Genomic DNA, 19,236 nt, shown 5'->3' with positions numbered 1-19,236 from the left:
CCAGGAACTAGTTGAACAATTGCAGAAACCTACTAGTTTAGCAAAAATACTGGTTACTATCCTAAGATTTTGTTTAAATAAGACCCACTTCACATTATCTCTTTCTTCATCCAAACACGAATGATGCTTCATACCATAGGCCAGATTCACTTTGTGCTTATGTCATAAGGACACAAGAAGCAAAACCAGGTGTAAAAGAGGCTACTGAGCTATGTAATTTTTTAATACCTTGTCTGTGGGCCAGAACTCTGTGTTTGTGCAACAAGGACTGGAGTGACTTCCCGGCTATTTCCACTCTGTGAGAAGACAGACTTTGTTCCCGCTTGGCTTATTCTGGTGACAGACTGCATAACACAAAATTTCTACAGGTTTGTTATTATGTCACTAAATGCACTGACTACATCATGGCAGAAAACAACTAATTTATATCTATTTAATAATTACAGTGAGTGGAGGGGAAGGACCAGCAGAATTCTTTTATTAAACAAGAGTGAATATTCAACATTAGAGAATCAGCCAGCAAAGAAACTGCTCTTCCCACCTGCTGGAGAGAGACAACTGAGCTCAGCAAGGCAGCAAGCCCTTTATATACAGGGGTGATATCACCAAAAAGATGTCCAGTCTCCATCTGCTGGCAGGAAGAAGCCCCAGGAATCGGGCCAGGACATGCAAAGTGAAAATATGTATTTTATTTATTTATAAAGTCTCCCCCACTGGATTAAGACAGACTGCTTGAAGTGCTGTCAAACGCACAAAGTAAACAAACTGGGAAAGGGAAATTTCATCTTTCAGTAATTACTTTATGAGTAGCATTCAAAGGCCCCAATCAGCATCGGAACCTCATTGCGTTAGGCACTGCGCAAACAGCTTCCAATAACCTTAAGTGCTTGTTTATCACTATGTTTAGTACAGAATTAGTATTTCAATTCACATAGCATACTGTTTGCCAATAAGATTTTGCACATTTACTGCATATGCATTTGGGGCAGTTATGATGTTCACCTCGATTAACCAGAAATTGGTACCTGCAATATGATAAACTTGTTTCATTAACTTAGCATAACTGTGCATTCAGAGTGGCCTTTGTTCATACTTTTTCTAGATCTAAGGGACTGAGCATTTACTCTCTTTTTTTTTTTTTAAGTTAAAATGGGAAACAAAAGCATATTTAAGAGGAACATCAGTAATTCTACCCAAAATAAGCCTTTCAGATCCACTGAAGCCATTATAAATGGAAAAATAATTCCCACATTATCACATATTTCCAAGTTGTTTGCTGCCTGAAACTGGGATGAGACAGTTGGCTATATTAATTTCTGATGATTTTATTAATAAAGGATCTATCCTACTCTTCCCCTTTAACTAGTTCAATACTGGATGACACACTGCGCACCCAGCAAGTGTGCTTGTCCCTTCAGGCAGGATGTACTTAGATCCATCCTAATGTTTCATTTATTTATTTACATGTTCCTTAGGAAACTCCTGCTACAAGGCACGCAGTCACAGCTACTGAGTTCGCAAATAGTTAAGGGTAATTTGAGGAGCAGAAATGAAACTGGTAAGCAATATTTAGATTTTATAGAACATGCACCAGAATGCTAAGCCGTTTGTTAGAACTATGCTTATCAATGGTTTGTTTAAATAGCAATATTAAATGCAACTCAAAAGCAGTGTGTCCACACGGATTAATGAAATACACCAATGGACTGATGAAATATTATATAGCAAAAGCAAGGGGAAACTAGTCAACTAATAGGGCTTTATCTCCTTAATATTTTAACCTACCACGTGGCTCGAGATGTATAAAGGTTGTTTCACTAGAAAGATATAGTGAACCCAGATCATTTACTACAAAGAAAAAAATCTTAACTCCTGTATTTAAAAATTACAGCACTAACCCCTTTACTTAAAACCACACCTGAACAGCCAATAAGCATTGAAAAAAAGTATTTAAAGAGATGTTACATTCATAAACCTCTAAACACAGCAACAACAAAGTGGAAAATGGCATTTGGGAGAATACACATACATAGATATACCCAAATACAATGATGGTTGCCTTTCAATTCTGTTGTGGAAAGCTGGTTAGAAGCCTAGAAATTGATTCTGAGATACATAGGATGGGAATCAGTGAGGCAAGCAGGTTTCCAGAGAACTGCGGTAGCACACAGCAGAAGGTCCCACTCCAACAGAGCGGAGATGGGAATGTAAAACTCAGGGCAGAATGAGCAAGTGAGTTAGTTGGGGGAGAGCATAATGCAAAACAGAGCATAACCGATGGAGGACACTGAAGAAGAGTGTGATTTAGCAGTGATGAAATGCCAGTGGAGGTTTTTCAGGTAAAAGGTAATGCAACTGTGTTTGTACATATTGGTGAAAGTGTGAGTCCAGTGTTCTGAACAAAGTGAAGAGACATCAGGAGGCCGTAGAGGGAGACTTGGTAGCTACACCATTTAAAAGTGACAAATCCATAAACAAGTGATTCAGCAGAGTGAGTGCTGAGTTAGTGGGAGATGATCTAGCTGGTAGTTGGACTTGTAGGTCAGGTTTCCAGTTCAAGGACTCTCAAATTTTGACTGACTAATGGAAATAAAACACAGCAAGCTAAGCACCAACACTGAATTTGCCCAGACCACTGACTGATAAAGCAAGTTTTACCTGGAGGAATTGGATACCTTATTTGAGACCTCCTTTCAGCATCTTTAAAATACATTCCTTTATAAATGACTTTGAAAAGAGCAGCTATTAAGAATTGCACCAAGAATGCCATAAAATATATATAATTTACTAAAAATATATGTCCAGAGACCTGCAAATCTGCAGATAACCGCAGACCATGTTTGCAGATCAGATGCAGATACAAATTCTATATTCTCAAGAAAGAAAAGGTGCCCTTAGCAAGTGGGTTAAGTCATTAGATTGTCTCTAACGCAAGGGTTCTTAAACTTTCTACATCGTAGACCATATCTTAGAGAATCATCTTGGACAACCTGCCTCCCATTCATGATTCCTATAACATCTCTGTGGCAACTAAAGCAAATGCTTACAGGGAAAAATGTTTAAAATAGAAACAATAGTTAGCACCATGCTACCAGCCAGCTCTCTGTGGACCACCAGCAAGTATTCTGGGCTGATTCATGAACCAAGCTGAGAACTGCCATTCTCATGCTTCCTTATGTGTGGTAATTTCAATTCACATGCTTCCTGTTAGAATTTTTTTAAAAATTCTATTTAAAGCAACCCCTAAAAAGTAATATAATAAAAGACGATATACAAGTGAACACATGGAGAACTTGATTGAGTGTTTAAGCTCAGCCCTGCACATAGGACAACGCAAAGCTACAATCACCTCAGAGTCAGAATTGTTCCCATGCTCCTCTCTTGCTGTAGGTGATTACAAGATCCATTTTACGGCACGTATTACTGCTCCCTTGTCCCTGGCCAGCTCTGCTAGATTGCCTATGTGAGAGAGCAGAACTATAGCTCTGTCCCCTTTGCAGGCTCTTGTTCTCAAAAGGGATGGGGATGGCTAGGAAGTATGAGGCACCCTGCAACCATACTGTGTGGATGTGTAAAGCTAAAGCAAGATGCTTGTCCTTACTACCTACTGCAGCCTTACAGCGTGGTACAAGGAATACTGACATTTTTTAAAAGGCTCAAAGTAAAAAATTAAGATCACGTGGGACAAGCTTTTAGGATCTCAGCCCTCATTTGCACCAATAAATAATAGCTTTAACCTTGATACGAAATAGCCACTCAAGCTATAGTTACTGCAAACCGTCCTCTGCAAAGTGCTGATATTTTACAATTTAGTTAATATATAAGGCCATGTTCAATTCGCTTTAAAAACAGATAGCGGTGTTCCTGTTTTGTTTAATTAACAAACACAATTATATCTTGTTTATTAAAATTCCTTTTTGTAGCATTAACAATATTTTTGTATTATTACAAAAAAGGTCTCAACATTCACCAGTAATTCATCCAAATCCACTGTAGAGTGTTCTAATGACGGTTCGCCTCCATTAGAAAGACAGGAACCCCAAACAAAAGCATTATCAGTAGATCTGGGCAGGAAATAGTTTTCTGATTCTGCAAAAACTTTCATGGTATCATAAATTTTGCATCCTGATTTAGGATGGGAAAGTCAAAATCTCAAAAATTTTCATGAGCCAAAAATCTGAAAAAAATTACAGTTAGGGTCAAAGTGTTTCATTTTGATGTTTATAATTATTTATTTGGTATTATAATTAGCTTAAATTTTGAAGAAGAAGAAGAAAAAAGTCATTTTGAACTGGAAGACCGGAATTTGTTTTGAAACCTTTTCTATATAAACCCACAGTATGCCCGCAGCTTGAATACTGCACAAAATTCTGCTTGCCTCAAAAAAGATAGATTAGAATTAGAAAAGGTACAGAGGAGGGCAACACAAAACGATTAGTAGTATGGAACAGCTTCCATATGAGGAGAGATCAAAAAGACTGGGACTGTTCATCCTAGAAAAAGAGAGAACTAAGGGGGAATATAACAGAGGTCTATAAAATCATGAATGGTGTTGAGAAAGTGAATAAGGAAATGTTATTTACCCCTTCACATAACACAAGAAGCAGGGGTCACCCAATGAAATTAATAGGCAGCAGGCTTAAAAACAAACATAAGGAAGTACTTTAAACAAGGCACAGTCAATTGTGGAACTCATTGCCACGGGATGTTGAAGGCCAAAACTATAACGGGGTCCAAAAAAGAATTCGATAAGCTCATGGAGGATAGGGCCATCAATTGCTTTTAGCCAAGATGGTAAGGGATGCAATCCCATGCTCTGGGTGTCCCTAAATCTCTGATTGCCAGAAGCTGGGACACGATAACAGGTAGTAAAACCACTCAATAAATGTCCTGTTCTGTTCATTCCCTCTAAAGCACCTGGCACTGGCAACTGTCAGACAGGATATTGGGCTAGACAGACACTGGTCTGACCCAGTATGGCCATTTTTATGTTAGCTGAAAAGTTAACCAAAACCTGACATTTTTCATTCTCACTGAAGTCACTGAAAACATTTCCACGAATTAGAAGGATGTTATAATTGGTTGGCTGAGGGAGAAAGTGTAATTTCAAATGCAAAAAAGTCTGCAAGGGGAAAAAAAATACCCAACTTATCAGAGCAACTGAGCTAATCTGCAATGGTTATATGCTTGCACTAGAGTTTAATTTTACATTCCTTTGTATTTAAGCTCAGACAGAACAGCAAACACATTCTTGAATGCAAGATACCTTCTTTGAAGGTGCTCCTGTAGATGGCACATCAATTACAGAAGATGAATTAGTGTAGTTTTGTAAATATGATCCATCTCCAGGGCTAGGGGTTTCTAGTGGCAAAATTCCAAAACTGAGAAAAGAATGAAATGGAGATGTCAGAACCAGGGCATCCTTGAAAAGCAGTATTATATTAAAAACATTTCAGAGGAAGCTTGATCTTGTTGCAGCATAGGGAGTCAGAAGATCTGCATTCCATTTCCAGCTGTGCCTCTAACTTCCTATGTAAACCTTTGTGCAAGTCTCTCTATGCCTCCATTACCATCTATAAATTAGGAATAATCTTATTTCCTTTTTACTACCCTTTCTCTGTCTTATCTATTTAAGCTGCAAGCTTTTGGGGACAAGGAAGTTCTCTTATGCATATGCAGTAGCTAGCACAAGAGGGTTCCGATCTCGGCGGCGCCAACAGGCTTTGCTGCAATACTATTTAATAATGTTTTTTAAAAGGAAGAAAATGGCAGAGTCACGATCATGAGACAGAACATATGAAGCTGTAAGGGGGGTACCGTCCTCCAAATCAAAAGGCATTACAAATCCCTAATGCAGCTTTTCCTATTAACTGTTGGTTTCAAAGTAGAAAAAAAATTCACAATCCTTTTATCTGTGATTTTTCCATCGCAGAAGTTGTACTAAGCAACACGCACAATCAAAATGCTATTTTTCTAAAGTAACAAAATACCAGTGGCTTATTTAATTAGGCCTGGTCTACACTAGGGGTGGGGATCGACCTAAGATACGAAACTTCAGCTATGAGAATAGCGTAGCTGAAGTCGACGTACCTTAGGTCGACTTACCTCGTGGGGTCCTCACGGCGTGGGGTCGACTGCCGCCGCTCCCCCATCGACTCCGCTTCCACCTCTCACCCCAGTGGAGTACTGTAGTTGACGGCGGAGCGATCGGGGATCGATTTATCGTGTCTACACTAGATGCGATAAATTGATCCCTGATAGATCGATCACTACCTGCCGATCCGGCGGGTAGTGTAGACATACCCTTAGTTACTGAAGTTTGTTCTAAAAGTTTGATTTTTTTGGATGAAAAACTACCACTATTAAAACACGAATGGCTACTTTTTGTAAGTGGTTTGGCTTTTGCCCCAGCAGCATTATTTACCGAGTACTGTCAATATGCTTGGTGCCATACAATATATAGAGAAAGACATGGTTCCTGCCCAAAGACACAAGGAACAGTGGCAATGCAATGGTCACAAAGCAGGATTTTAAATTCCAAGTCTTAGTCTTACCTTGGTGTCAATGGGCTCAGAGCAGCTGGTCCTCCCAGTAAACTCCGACCAGTTTTTGGTTTATTTTGAGCCTGTTTAGACAATATGGCAGTTCCTGATCCAAGAGGGACAGCATCTGGTGAAATTACAGCCGAGTCAATGTAAGACATAGAGGAATCTGTGTTCAAGGAGGAATATTTTGAATTGGAGGATTCCAGGTTGAGTCTGTTCAATTCCTGAAATGGAAGACATTTTTTATAACATTCACTTGCAAGTATTTCTTAAGTCATTCATTCAAAACTGGGGCAACCGTTTTGAAGGTCAGAGGTTTGGGTGAAACTTACAATTGTGTCTTGTGGAGTTTCCATAAGGACAGTCTCAGGCTGTCTGTGGGATATGTTGTGATTAGACACCAATGTTGTGCAAGTGTTGGGCAGGCAACTGCTGAAGTTCTGCAAAGACGTTAATTTAAATGTTTGGTCAGGGTCTGGCTTCTCACCTGTAAGAGTGAAGAAAGATTTAACCAATGTTATTCATTACCAAATATATTTGGTGCTTGGGTAAAAGCAAAACAGAAGGGACACTAGGTATCTTAAGAAAAGTGAGCAAGTTTTTGTGTGTTTGTTTTTAAAGCACTACACCAGGGACCTCAAGTTATTTTGGATTTCAGACATAACTCTACACCTCTATCCATTTCATTTAATCCACTGGAGAATTAGATAAATTCATGGAAGATAGGACCATCAATGATTATTAGCCAAGATGGTCAGGGATGCAACCAAATGCTCTGGGTGTCCAGAAGTCTCTGACTGCCAGAAGCTGGGACTGGAGGACAGGGGATGGATGGATGGATGGATCACTTGATAATTGCTCTGTTCTGTTCAATCTGTCTGACTCATGTGGCAATAGCCACTGTCGGAAGACAGGACACTGGGCTAGACTGACCACTGGTCTGACCCAGTCTGGCCGTTCTTATGTTCTTATCCTATGCACAAAATTCCTAAAGATCCAGACAAGAATGTAGGAAGGCTTACTGACACGTCACTGTTCACTCATCTCAAAGAGAATTGGAGAGACTCATCTAGCAGCTGGTCCCTACAAAATTCTCTTAGAAGATAAAAATCTGAGTTGATCAGAGATCCACAACAAAACCTGGAGATTAACCCAAAAATGTGTCTTGGAATAATCTGAATTAAAAAGAATGGTTTTAAAAAAAAAAAAAGTGTATGCTCTTAGATGTGGGCAAGTTTAAGTTCTGCGGAGCTCTTATGACAGGAAAGAGGATATTATAGGTAGAACCATAGCACAATCTTTCCTCTTCAAGGGACGATATATTTGGTCCTCTTTGCTTCCCAGCCAGCAGGTCAACCCGTGGCATGTATAGGCCTCTCTCTCTCCTCCCTTCCCCCGCCTCCCCACAAAAGCCAGACAGTCAGGTAGAGAAGAGCAGCTCCAAAATTAAACAGCCCTACAACATATTTACATGTGGATTGCTCCTGTGGCACTATCAAAGAAATTTTAAGAAGCTTTCCAGTCAATTATTTGCATGAGAAAATACCAACTCCAGAGGGCAATTTTTGTTTAAAAGCACATCTCTTCACACTGAAAGAGTTCTGCAGACCTACCTATTTCACATAGCGATTCAAAAGGGGACCAGAGGAAAGGATTTAAACTAAGGCTCTTTTGGTAACATTCGGATCCTTTGGCAAGCCGGTCTGTCTTGCTGTAAGAGAATTAAAACAAATAGTTGAAGGAAAGTTAAAACAGCATTTATGTTAAGTATAACTTTCAAAAAGAAGTGAGGGGAGAAGGAAACAAGAACCTCTTTAGAGCTACCGCTATATTCTCATTTTGCAGACTACAGAAACAATCAGTTAATTTAAAAGCAATTCAATATTATTTTTGCATCTGAAATATTTAGAGAAAGTTTTCAGTTTAGTCATTTTAATTCGTAATGAACTCTCAAAAACCATCACAGGCTTTAAGAGTTGATGAAAGTACAACTTGATCTCATGTAGAAGACCGGCATCTTGCTGTAATGAGTGTTCTCCAGTTCTTGGTAAACAGAAATAAATAGACGGTTTACTAGCCTCTGAGCCATTTTAGGCTGCACAATGATTATTTGTATTCAGCATATTGGTGTCCAGTTCAGTGTAACTTTGTGCTGGATAAGAATTCTTAATTTTTGGGGGGCTATAAAAAGTAACTTATTTTGAGGTTTCTTTCTTTTCTTGGTAACTATTGATGCTGTGCTTGAATATTAAAAGGAATATGGGTTTTGGATTTGGATTTTTTGGTTCTCTTAGGGAAAGCAGCATGCTTACAATCCAGGTTATATTAAGTTTCAAATAATGCAAACACCAAAAAGAGAAGAAGTTCAATACTAACGAAGCCTGAAATTAACATTTAAGCGTGCTCAGTCACACTGCAGCAATGCTATTAACTATAATTAAGCTAAGAAATTATAAGATGTTTGGTATGTAGGGCAATCAACAGTCTATTGTAGCAGAGGATCTTGCACCCCCCAAAACAAAGAGCATTCAAAATATGCCTAATGCATTTTACAGAGATATTTTTGTTTTTAAACATCTGCACTATGCGTGACGTTGCATCCCACAGTCTTCATAGAAATATGGTTATGATATGAATATGGCACAGCTAAGATATGTTTTATGCAAGAGGGGTCATGTGAGGCATCATTGAAAAGGTTGTGATCTACAGAATGTGTTTATCCAATGTGTATGCATGTATCATTTTTGTATCTGAAGCCAGGAATATTGATCATATATCTGTATTTCAAATATGCTACTTTGGGTGACACCCACAACTAGCCCTTAAGGTACAACAATGAAAAAGTCAGACAGGGCTGATGGCCCATCAGCAGAGACAATGGACTGTGAAAGAGCTTAGTCTTCCTGTGGATGCTCCAAACAGCCTGGAGTAATGACTGCTACAACCCTGCAGACACACGTGACTGAGTCACCTGGCACTGGACCCCACCTTGGAATGCCAGTGTTTTTCCACTGGAAGACAAAGGGTTCCCACCATACACAAAGGCTACACAAGGCAGGGGAGTGACATCATTGTGGTTCTCCTCTGCCTCCCCACCCAAAGAGACACTGGGAAACACTGGAAAGAAGAACTGAACTGGGGGGAGAAGAGTTGAGCCCAGGCTGGAAGGGTGTCTAGCCTGTGAGTAATAATACCTGAAGTTTCAAGCTGCAGGCCAGTGCAGCTGGCTTTCAAGAACCTTTGCAATCTGCCTGAAACAACATTTAGGGTGAGAAATTACTATTTGTACCCAATTTCTTTAGTGAATCAAGCTTAGTTTGCATGTTTTGTTTTATTTGCTTAGTAATCTGCTTTGTTTTGTTTGCTATCCCTTATAATCACTTAAAATCTGCCTTTTGTAGTTAATAAATTTGTTTTGTTTATTATTAAACCCAGTTTGTGCAATTTCTAACTGGGCGGGGGGAGAAGAAGTCGTGCATCTCTCTCTTCATATTGAGGGAGAGGGCGAACTTTTATGAGCTTGCGCTGTACAAACTTTTCTACACAGTGCAAGACAATATATCTTTTGGTCTGCACTCTAAGGGAGGTGGGCACCTGAGTGCTGAGGCAAATCCCTTAAACTGAGTCTTCCCAGAGCTAATCTCAGTGTCTGTGTCTTTCTGCAGCTGGGTGTGGCCCTGCTTGAGTGTGTGCTAGAGGAGGCTTAAGAGCCTGGGTCAGCAAGACAGGTTAAAGGGGGCCCAGGCGGGCTCACTGGTATCTCAGTACATCAGGTGGCATCTTGAAGGAGGGCAACCCATCACACTATATTTAGAATATTTTACCCTTCTTTAATGCCTTTCATCAGAGGCCCTCAAAACATTTTACAAATACTAACCCTCCCAATGCACCTGTGAGGTAGCCAGTAGTTTTATGGCCCTCTGTGAAACAAGTATCCAGTTAACATTTGTAATGACTTTCTACTGTGTAAAGACTTGTTAAGTACAAAGGTTTGGGTTTTTTGTTTTTCTTTTTACTATTTTTTTTATTTTAATAAATTTATTGGAATCCTCCTTTGTGTCTATGGATGAAGCACACTACAGGCGAGCGAAGCATTATTGTATAATCAAATTTAATATGGATAGTTCTCCTGAAAAAAATCATTAAAAAGTTAATTGGATGAAAGATTTGGAAGAGAGCCTCCAGAGAAGACAGCAATTCAATACAGAAGTACTTGTGGAGGGTGGGCAGTAGTGATATATTGATCAACAGGTGGCTGCCCAAAAACTCTCTCCAAAGGCGGCTAATATTTCTCCAACCAATAGGACACATATTTTGGGGAGAATGAACACCAAAAAACTTAAAACCAAGTTCCTGGATTGCCAATTTCACCACCCACAAAAAATCCAAAACAAAATAAAATAAACCCACACACCTTCCAGGAAACGCTAATGTGTATTTTCACGCAACTGGCAAGACACAGGAGGAAGGCATCAGACTTCCTCCATAGATTAGCATCACTTGGGCCTGGATCCTGCAATCTGAGCAAACACTTACACTTGCTGTCACAAAGGGGCTCAACAGGTATCTGCCCAAGTGGATCAGATTGCAGGATTGTTGGAGATATTTAACCGGAGAGCAGTTGTGACATGTGGGAAATATTTTCATGGCTAAGAACTGCCTTGGCCAAATCAAAATCCATTACTCAATAACCATCATCAAAAAAAAGGAAACCTTACCAGTATACATGTCCCAGTAATGAGAGGGTGAAGCATGCTGAGTCACCAAACTCTGTTACAACGTCATCATGGCTTTTCTGTTTATTTAACACTCCACCAGATAAGATCTGCTCCCCTTCTGCCAGCCTTATTAAAAAAACAAAACAAAAAGAGGCGTTAAGCGGTTATAAGGCTCACAACATTGGTGGTAGTCCAATATTTCTATCCTGCTGTAAACAAAAACAAGATATGTTGTCAATACTAATGAGTTTCAAATTGGGCACTCTCCTCCCTTACAAGTCTCAAAATGTAGAGTATTGCACCCTCTGTCTTATAGAGACATCAACAGTTTAAGTGGAGAACGCTTACCCTCTGAAAGTCAGGCACCTTTAAAGGGGTGTCAAGGAAAACAACTGGATTTGGCTTGGTCTCCCAGCTACAATGTACCTTGTATGGTCTCTGGCAGCTCCATTCTTGTGATTTAACATGGGGCTGTTCAGTGGACTTGAAATTTTGGCGTCTTGCTTACTTACAAGGACAGAACTGACACGAGGGGAGAGGGTGGGTGTCAAAGGCCTGGTACAGTGTACTGCACATACACGTAACAGTACAATCTACCATGGATTGGTTTGTGCAGTCTAAAAGCAGGGGTTTTAACATCACTACAACTCTAATATTTTATTGGAAGGAAGGGACACAACGTCTTACTTTTTTTTTTGCACGTCAGGTTGAGAGGGGGCTGGTCAGACTTGACAGTATCCCTTTGATCTGGTCTGCACACCAAAGATTGTACTGCTTTACCTAAATCAGTACAGTTTAAGTAATACAATCACCATAGTGCAAAGGCAGTTACGTTATTAAGATACTTATTCCGCTTCCTTTATGGGAATAAGCTATACCGGAATATAACTTTATACAGCTGTGACCGGCAGGGGAGAAACAGAGCAAATCAGCTTACATTGGTCCCTTCCAAGAAGAGCATTAAACTGATTTCTATTTCAACAGAACATTTGGCAATCAGATGTTCCACTTTACTACCGCAGGTATCACATCAAGAAGTGTTTAAGTGGCACTATACCAAACAAAGTCAAAGTCTTAAATAAAAACAAAAATGCAATCATCATTGATTTCCCTCCCCCTATACTTACTTGCCCATTGCTGATGGGCAAGAGTTTTCCCCAGGTCCCTCCACAAAAAGTCTTTCATGCAGCTTGGTTACACAATGTGGGTGGGATCCCAAGAGATGAGCTTCGTCCCTCGAAAAACATATAGCATGACAGAACCCAGGAAACAAATGTATCAAGTTCAGCCTACTGATTGCACTACAATGGAAGATAAGCTTGTGCTTTATAGCCTGTTATTTAGCAGAAGTAGAGAATTCTCTATGCACCCATAAAAACAGCCTCTAGGATTTGTTCTGTCCAAGACCGCCTTATTTCCTAGGACCCATTGTGGTAACTATGTTCAGCTGAAATACTCTTGCTGTCTGTCCAGTCCCCACGGTCAAGCTCAGGGAGGGCACAGAAGGCAGAGCATTTTTACGGAGGGTCCTCAATTCTGGAAGTCACTCTTTCCTTTGGTCTGCAGGATCTAGTACGAGCTGCATCTGTTAAGTCTGGCTTTCTTTTGTGAAGGGATGAAGGTCTAATTTTTAAACAGCCATATTGCTTGGTCAGTATTTTAAGAGTCACATTACATGACAGGACATATAAAAAAAACAAAGTTAAAAACATGAAGTTTAAGCACAAGTCCAGTTTCCTACAGAGGCATACCTTCCAGAGGACAGCTCCCTCTAAAATCTATGTTAATATTCTACCCTTGTAACATGCTCTAATTTTCTGTCACAGCCTCCAACAAGTTGTTTTTCAAAAAACAGCCCTGCCTGCTACCGAACCCAGATTGCTATGCTACCCTATTAGCAGGACATGGCAGCTTTCTTCACATTATTGTAGGGATTCTTATTCCCCTTTACAGTTGACTTTTTAGTCTTAAGAGGAATCCAATTCAAATATGAAAAGAAACTTTCAGTCTAAGAGACACTGCTCACAGAGCAGGCAGAAGATAACTAGGGGAATAGACAATAAGCAAGAATCTACTTGATTGGTAGCCACTCTGCTGAAACTACCATTCAGGGTGCCAGTTGCAATGCTGATTTTGTGATGAGGAGAGGAAAGATCTTGATTGCAACAATAAAACTCATTCCACTGGAACAGCAATCAGATAAATATGGATCATCATTGATCCGGACCAAATCTGAATCAACAACTAGAAGCATACTTTGACTACCCCTCATTTTGAGGGAGGTCCCTTATTTCAGTCAAAGTTCCCTGTGTTCCACACATATTTGGTGTCCTCTTATTTTTATTGTTGAAAATTAATCAGAAATGCAAAGTCGTGAGTCTGAGGTTATACAGTTGCTTACTCTAAAAGGAAGGAATCCCACAGCATTTTAAGTTCCCTACACGAACATTATCTCTTCTCCGCCACCCCCACGTTTGGTCTTTGTCATATGTTGTATCCCACATACATGTTGGATCTCCCAGTAGTTTGAAAGGCCTGCCAAGATGTGAATGGGTAAGGGGACATAGAAGGCATTTACTTTCTCCCCAATAAAGTCTGTAGCCTTACCAGTCTCTAGACTCATCTTATTATAAAAATTAACTCTAAATGGGCTACATTCATCTGTAGAGAGCCAGCTCAAGGCCAATACACCACTTAATGTCTATTTTGAAGACTTAAGTGGTGCATAAGGCTTGGGTGAACTCAAGGTTCTATCTTCTTCCATCTGCACCAACTTGGTGAACGGTGACAGATTTACTGTTTTAAGGGTTGGGATTTTTTTAAATTCTAGATTCACTTTAGCAGCAGTTTAAGAAACGAGCTACAACAAACTGAGGTGGACGCACTGAAGAGCACAGTCCCAAACTGGCTTCATAAGTGCCTTTTTACAGCTTCACAACTCCTTTGTAAAGAACTCAATACCTTTTAGCGGTTTCTGCAATATGGGCTATTGTTCTTTAGGTCCAAATCTGAAAGCAAAATGAATTCCACTTGTGATAATCCTGAGAGCTGAAAGAATTACCAATTTATGTAACAGTTTCCTAAAAAACTACCAAAATACTGCAATACAATATAAACTGATGACTTACTTGCTGAGGTCGACACAACACTTTGCCAGCAGATATTTACATTGTGGGGTGGTACAGCTATGTCCCTTTAGGAGCCTGTATGCTTTATATGCCTTTCCTGAGCGGTAGTAACATGTTGCCAGCAAAAACAGTGCTTCCTCTGAGTGTACTAAACAAACAAAACAAAAATGTTGTTATCCTTTGATCATTTAATATTTTAGTACAAGTGGTTGAGCTCCATAGGACTGCTGGCAACAGGATGCACAAATGTGATTCCTTCTGTGAGGGGGGGGAAAAAGGAGAGATTAAAGTAATCAAGTGTATTTCCTTTACTAGCCACAACATAAGAGATTTCAGGATCCCAAGATCTTGTAGTAATCATGGTTGCCCCTATCTACTGTAGTGAATGAACACCAACCATTTTGGCCCCCACATCTAACAAATGATTCACTATCTTCCTTAACGAACGTACTTGCAGAAATAAAGTGAAACCGTCATTTCTACTGGAACAGAATTATTGCAACAGCTTCTTGAACATAGTAAGTCAAGGACCAGGAAGATAACTTCATCACAAAAGTACTTATTAGTAATACTTTGCCATCCATATCTAGATGCATCTTAAAACAAGGTGAGCAATTCAATGGGACTTGGGTGCTTTTGAAATATGTGACTTTGTAGTACTATTTGGGTCTAGTACAATTCTTTGGTTAAGGATTACACATCCACCCTTCAGTAAGTCACACTGAGCTCACAACAGCCACTTTTAAATTTGTTTTAGTACAGTTTCAAAGGACCTTAATTAAATTATATTTTCATTTCTGTCACAAAGTATTTACACGTTGCAAGAATTGTGGCTACAAAGAGAGGATCCAAAGAGACATTTGTAATAAAGAAGGGGATTAGGACTGACAGTTTTTAGAAGGATCATTTACAACAGAGAGAACTTCAAGGATGTCAAGACTTCACTTGCTATCAACTCAAAAAATTTGGACTTTAAAAGAAAATCTTTAGCAAGAAGGAATCGTTTCCTCCCCCAAAGTTGGCTGATGCTGTTGCCTCATTGTAAACCACTTGAACAAAAGGACAGACTGACAAAAGTAATCTGGAAACTTTGCATCCTATGAAGAACCAAAAGTTACCATGAAGTATGGAAAGCAGCAACAGCCAGACAGCCATTTATTTGATGTGCATATGCAACTTTGTTCTTAATATTAAAGAAAATTTAGGCAACAGATTAAAACAAAGATTTATTCATCTCCTCTTGTCATTATTTTGTTTAAGAGAAAATAGGTATGAAATGGTAGGAAGCGAGGAAGGAGAAGGGCTTATAGGAGGTCATGGAGGAGAAAGAAGCATGAAAGAGTGGAGCAGGAAATTTGAGTTGTCCTTAGAAGAATGGACCAAGTTAAATAAGGAGATTCATTGTGCAGCTGAGTGCTATCTGCATGGCATTGGAGAGTCACACCAGGTCTGACTGCATTATACGGAAGGAACAGAAATCCAGATGAGTGTGTGTCTGTTGCATTTTATGTTCTGCTGTAAGCTACACTCAATTTTGGCTTCTAAATATCTGTCTTCTGCCTAGAATAATCTCTTACACCTATCATGGTCTGCTCAGCACATCAGAATAGGAGGAGTAGAAAGAACATTTTTCAGGACCATGAGGGGAGGCAGCAAAAATTAAATTTCACATTTAAGCTGAGCAAGTAGTTTATAAAACTAGAACAGACAAGTGTGGTATGCACCTTGCCCTACATATTTTAGGCGCTAATATTTTTTCCGGCCAAGTTTTAGGAAGTAGAATTTTAGGCACAGGTCTTTCAGGTTACAAAGCAAGAACGTCATTCCCATTCCTGCTTTCAAGCCAATTCAGTACATTCACCATTTCAAACCCTTAGGAAGTTTCACTGCTCAATTTCACAGGTTTAAACAGTTACTGATCAGGTTATTGCCTATAACAAAGCTTCTCATACTCCATTTTACAAGTCTCAGTATTCATACCCAATGGATCCCTGCTTTTTAATTTAAAATTGATTCAATTCAGAACAGAGGTTAAAGAATTATAGCCTAAGTCAGGCACACTTATGAAGTGATACCACAAGTCCTCTTGATTCTCAGGTACTCTTATCCTCCTTCTTCCACCACTGCAGAGTACTATAATTTATGTGGGAAAACTGAGGCACTGAGAAATTAAGGTCCCATATTTCCATTAATTTTGTGTATCCAATGTGAGTGGCCTAGGACACAATTTTTCCAGAGTACTTTGCATTACATAGCATTTTATATGTTCAAATCACAACTCCTACTACCTTCAGTTGCAGCTGGGAGTGCTCAGGACTCCTGCAAATCAGACCCCAGAATATCAAGATGGGCACCCAGAAAATAAGAAATACAAAATTAATGATCACCTATAAAAAGTTTGATTTAAGTGACTTGCCCAGCATCTCTCAGGAACTCTGTGGCAGAAGCAGGGATAGAATCCAGTTTTCCAGGGCAGCGTTCAACTACCTTAACCATGAGGCCATCCTTTCTCTTCTTGCAATCCCCTACCTCCCTCACTACAGACCTTCCAAATCCTGCAGCAAATGAAGCAGTGGTCCGACAAACAACAGCCTCCTTCACAACACAGCCCTGATTCATTCCAGGACAGATACATCCTATGCACTGAATGAGGCTGCGGTAATGTGGAAAAAATAGTATGCAGTCATGTAACGAAGGACTGCTTCATAATATATACACACAAGGGGGTAAATTAAGTTATACAGGCAACCTTAACTCTGGGATTTCCTGCCTTTTGAGTTCTTGACTTTGCAACCTTAATGTTCTTTTAACATTGTATTTGTGTGTAATATATGTAGCCGTATATTGAATAAACTATATGAGGAGATGAATAATGGGGAGAGAGAGAGAGGAGATACAGGCTGTAGGTAAAGTTTTCAAAAGCACCTAACTCACTTGACCTTTCAACAATATATGTAAGCTGTGCATTTAAAGTAAACATATATGCACATTTCTCAGCAAAGGAAAGGAACGCTTAAGTAGAAGCCGGAAAGAAATGAAGCCCAAACAAGTCCCATTTTTTAAGGAACTCAGTAAGTTTAGTTTGCTAAACTGGCTTGCTATCTTGGCAAACTGATGATCCTTGGAATCCTTTCAGCAACTTTTAAAAAGTTTTGTGTATAAATCCAAATAATTTAAAAATTATTAACTAATAAAATAAACACACACCACGGTCAGCAAAATTCAGTTATTTAATAGTTTGCTATGTAACAAGATACAGGCCACACATGTGTTTGTAGGAAAGCATTGTGCTGCTATGCTGGAGACCAAGACTCAGAAAAATTTTTGGACAGCAGCTCCTTGATTCAGAGAAGTTTAAACACATGGCAAAAGCAATATGTTTGAGCTCAGAGAAAGGGCATAAGCCAGAGCACTCATTGTTTTTTGCTGACCAATTTGTGTAGCAACATTGATTATGAAAGCCTCTATGTCCAGCAAGAGGTGAGGAGCTGCAACTGGAAACTGAATCTGGGCTAAATAAAAAAAAAAAAGGTATGTAAATACAAAGTTGCAGCCAGAAGCAAGCTTGGCAAATAAAGATCGTGAAGGTACCTTCTTTTTTTTTTTTTTTAAAATAAAAGTAGTAAAGGTTTCAAGTTGGTGTCACTATAGAAGTATTTGTCAAATAAGCCATTCTGAAGGGGCACCATCTACCTGAAATCTATTCAGTTACATTAAAACCATATCTACCCCGCCAAACAGAGATTTTTTTAAAGTCACATTTTAAAAAAAGTTTCTACCCTGTCGCTATATGAAACACCCACACAAACAGTACAGGGGAGAACAGTGAAACCCAGAGTAGTCCAGGGCATATAGCAAATTGAAATGATTAAAAAAAAAATTGTTTTTCCTCTACTCTTATAGTAAGTTTAGGTAATACCTGATATTGTTAGAAGTAACATTTGATTTTTATCTTGACTGTGTCTCTTCAATTGCAGGGGAAGTTTTAGAGTAGAAAGAAATAAACTTTTATTATCCAAGTGTAAAAAAGAACAGAAGTCCTAAACATCCTAAGCAAACTTAAACCATGAATTCAATATTAGTGAGGCACATACCTTCTGCATATAGTCTTTCTGCCAGAAACACTGCATCTCGATAAGCATAATGATTAAGTGCTTGCCATATAGCAGCCTGTAGAAGAGAAAAATACATTTTCTGATGTGTGTAAATGGATACATGTGATTTTAAATTCACAGGGAAAAACTTTTTTTTAAATCCACATTAAACACAGGAAATACCAAGGACCAGCTTCCATTGCCAAAGATGCAGCAAAATTAAATTGCCTAGTAAATGTTCAATCTTGAAAGGCCACACAATATTAAAAACCTTAAGAATAATTTTAAAATGACTCCCAGAGAGAGATACATACATATAAAGGGGTGGGTCCATAGTGCAGACTTCACTATACTTTAAAACTATGTAAAGAGGCCTAATGTTCTAACTTGGCACAAGTATTTCTCTAATATTAGAGATACAACTGTCACGTTCTCCCCACCCCCCAGTGGCTGTTGCTGTAATGTACAACTGTCTATGAACCAGATCCAGTTCTCACTAAACTCAAGTGGAGTCTTTTCCACAGATGAGTGGAAGTGGGACTGTGATCTATATATGATTGAGTATTGTTGTAAGAAGTTATTACCAAAAATTATATATCTAAAGCAAAGGATAAGAACATACTCAGGACCCTACAGTGACACTGAGCAATCCAGAAGCTACCTACTATAGGACAGGCCCAACAAAGAAAATAACAGAATGCCACTAGCCATCACCCTCAGCCCCCAACTAAAACCTCTCCAACGCATCATC

General features: G+C 39.2%; 1 protein-coding gene across 7 annotated transcripts in view; it reads right to left on the bottom strand.

The window, feature by feature from the left end:
* CDC27 (cell division cycle 27) overlaps positions 1-19,236 on the bottom strand; it is a 60,096-nt gene that overhangs the window by 30,353 nt on the left and 10,507 nt on the right. For 3 of the 7 annotated variants that reach the window (XM_077806160.1, XM_077806161.1, XM_077806165.1), the window contains exons 2-9: positions 18,486-18,561; positions 14,392-14,539; positions 11,264-11,389; positions 8,159-8,256; positions 6,878-7,032; positions 6,555-6,769; positions 5,267-5,381; positions 229-362 (exon numbers count right to left, since the gene is read on the bottom strand). In XM_077806160.1, the coding sequence (XP_077662286.1) occupies positions 229-362; positions 5,267-5,381; positions 6,555-6,769; positions 6,878-7,032; positions 8,159-8,256; positions 11,264-11,389; positions 14,392-14,539; positions 18,486-18,561 (1,067 nt within the window). Of the gene's footprint in view, positions 1-228; positions 363-5,266; positions 5,382-6,554; positions 6,770-6,877; positions 7,033-8,158; positions 8,257-11,263; positions 11,390-14,391; positions 14,540-18,485; positions 18,562-19,236 lie in introns of those variants that run through there. The other 4 variants (XM_077806162.1, XM_077806163.1, XM_077806164.1 and 1 more) reach the window with 3 other exon arrangements.

Source organism: Eretmochelys imbricata, chromosome 27, assembly GCF_965152235.1.
Source record: "Eretmochelys imbricata isolate rEreImb1 chromosome 27, rEreImb1.hap1, whole genome shotgun sequence".
NCBI classification, from domain to species: Eukaryota; Metazoa; Chordata; order Testudines; family Cheloniidae; genus Eretmochelys; species Eretmochelys imbricata.
Note: the sequence above shows the minus strand (reverse complement) of the source record. Positions and strands in the feature narration are given on the sequence as shown.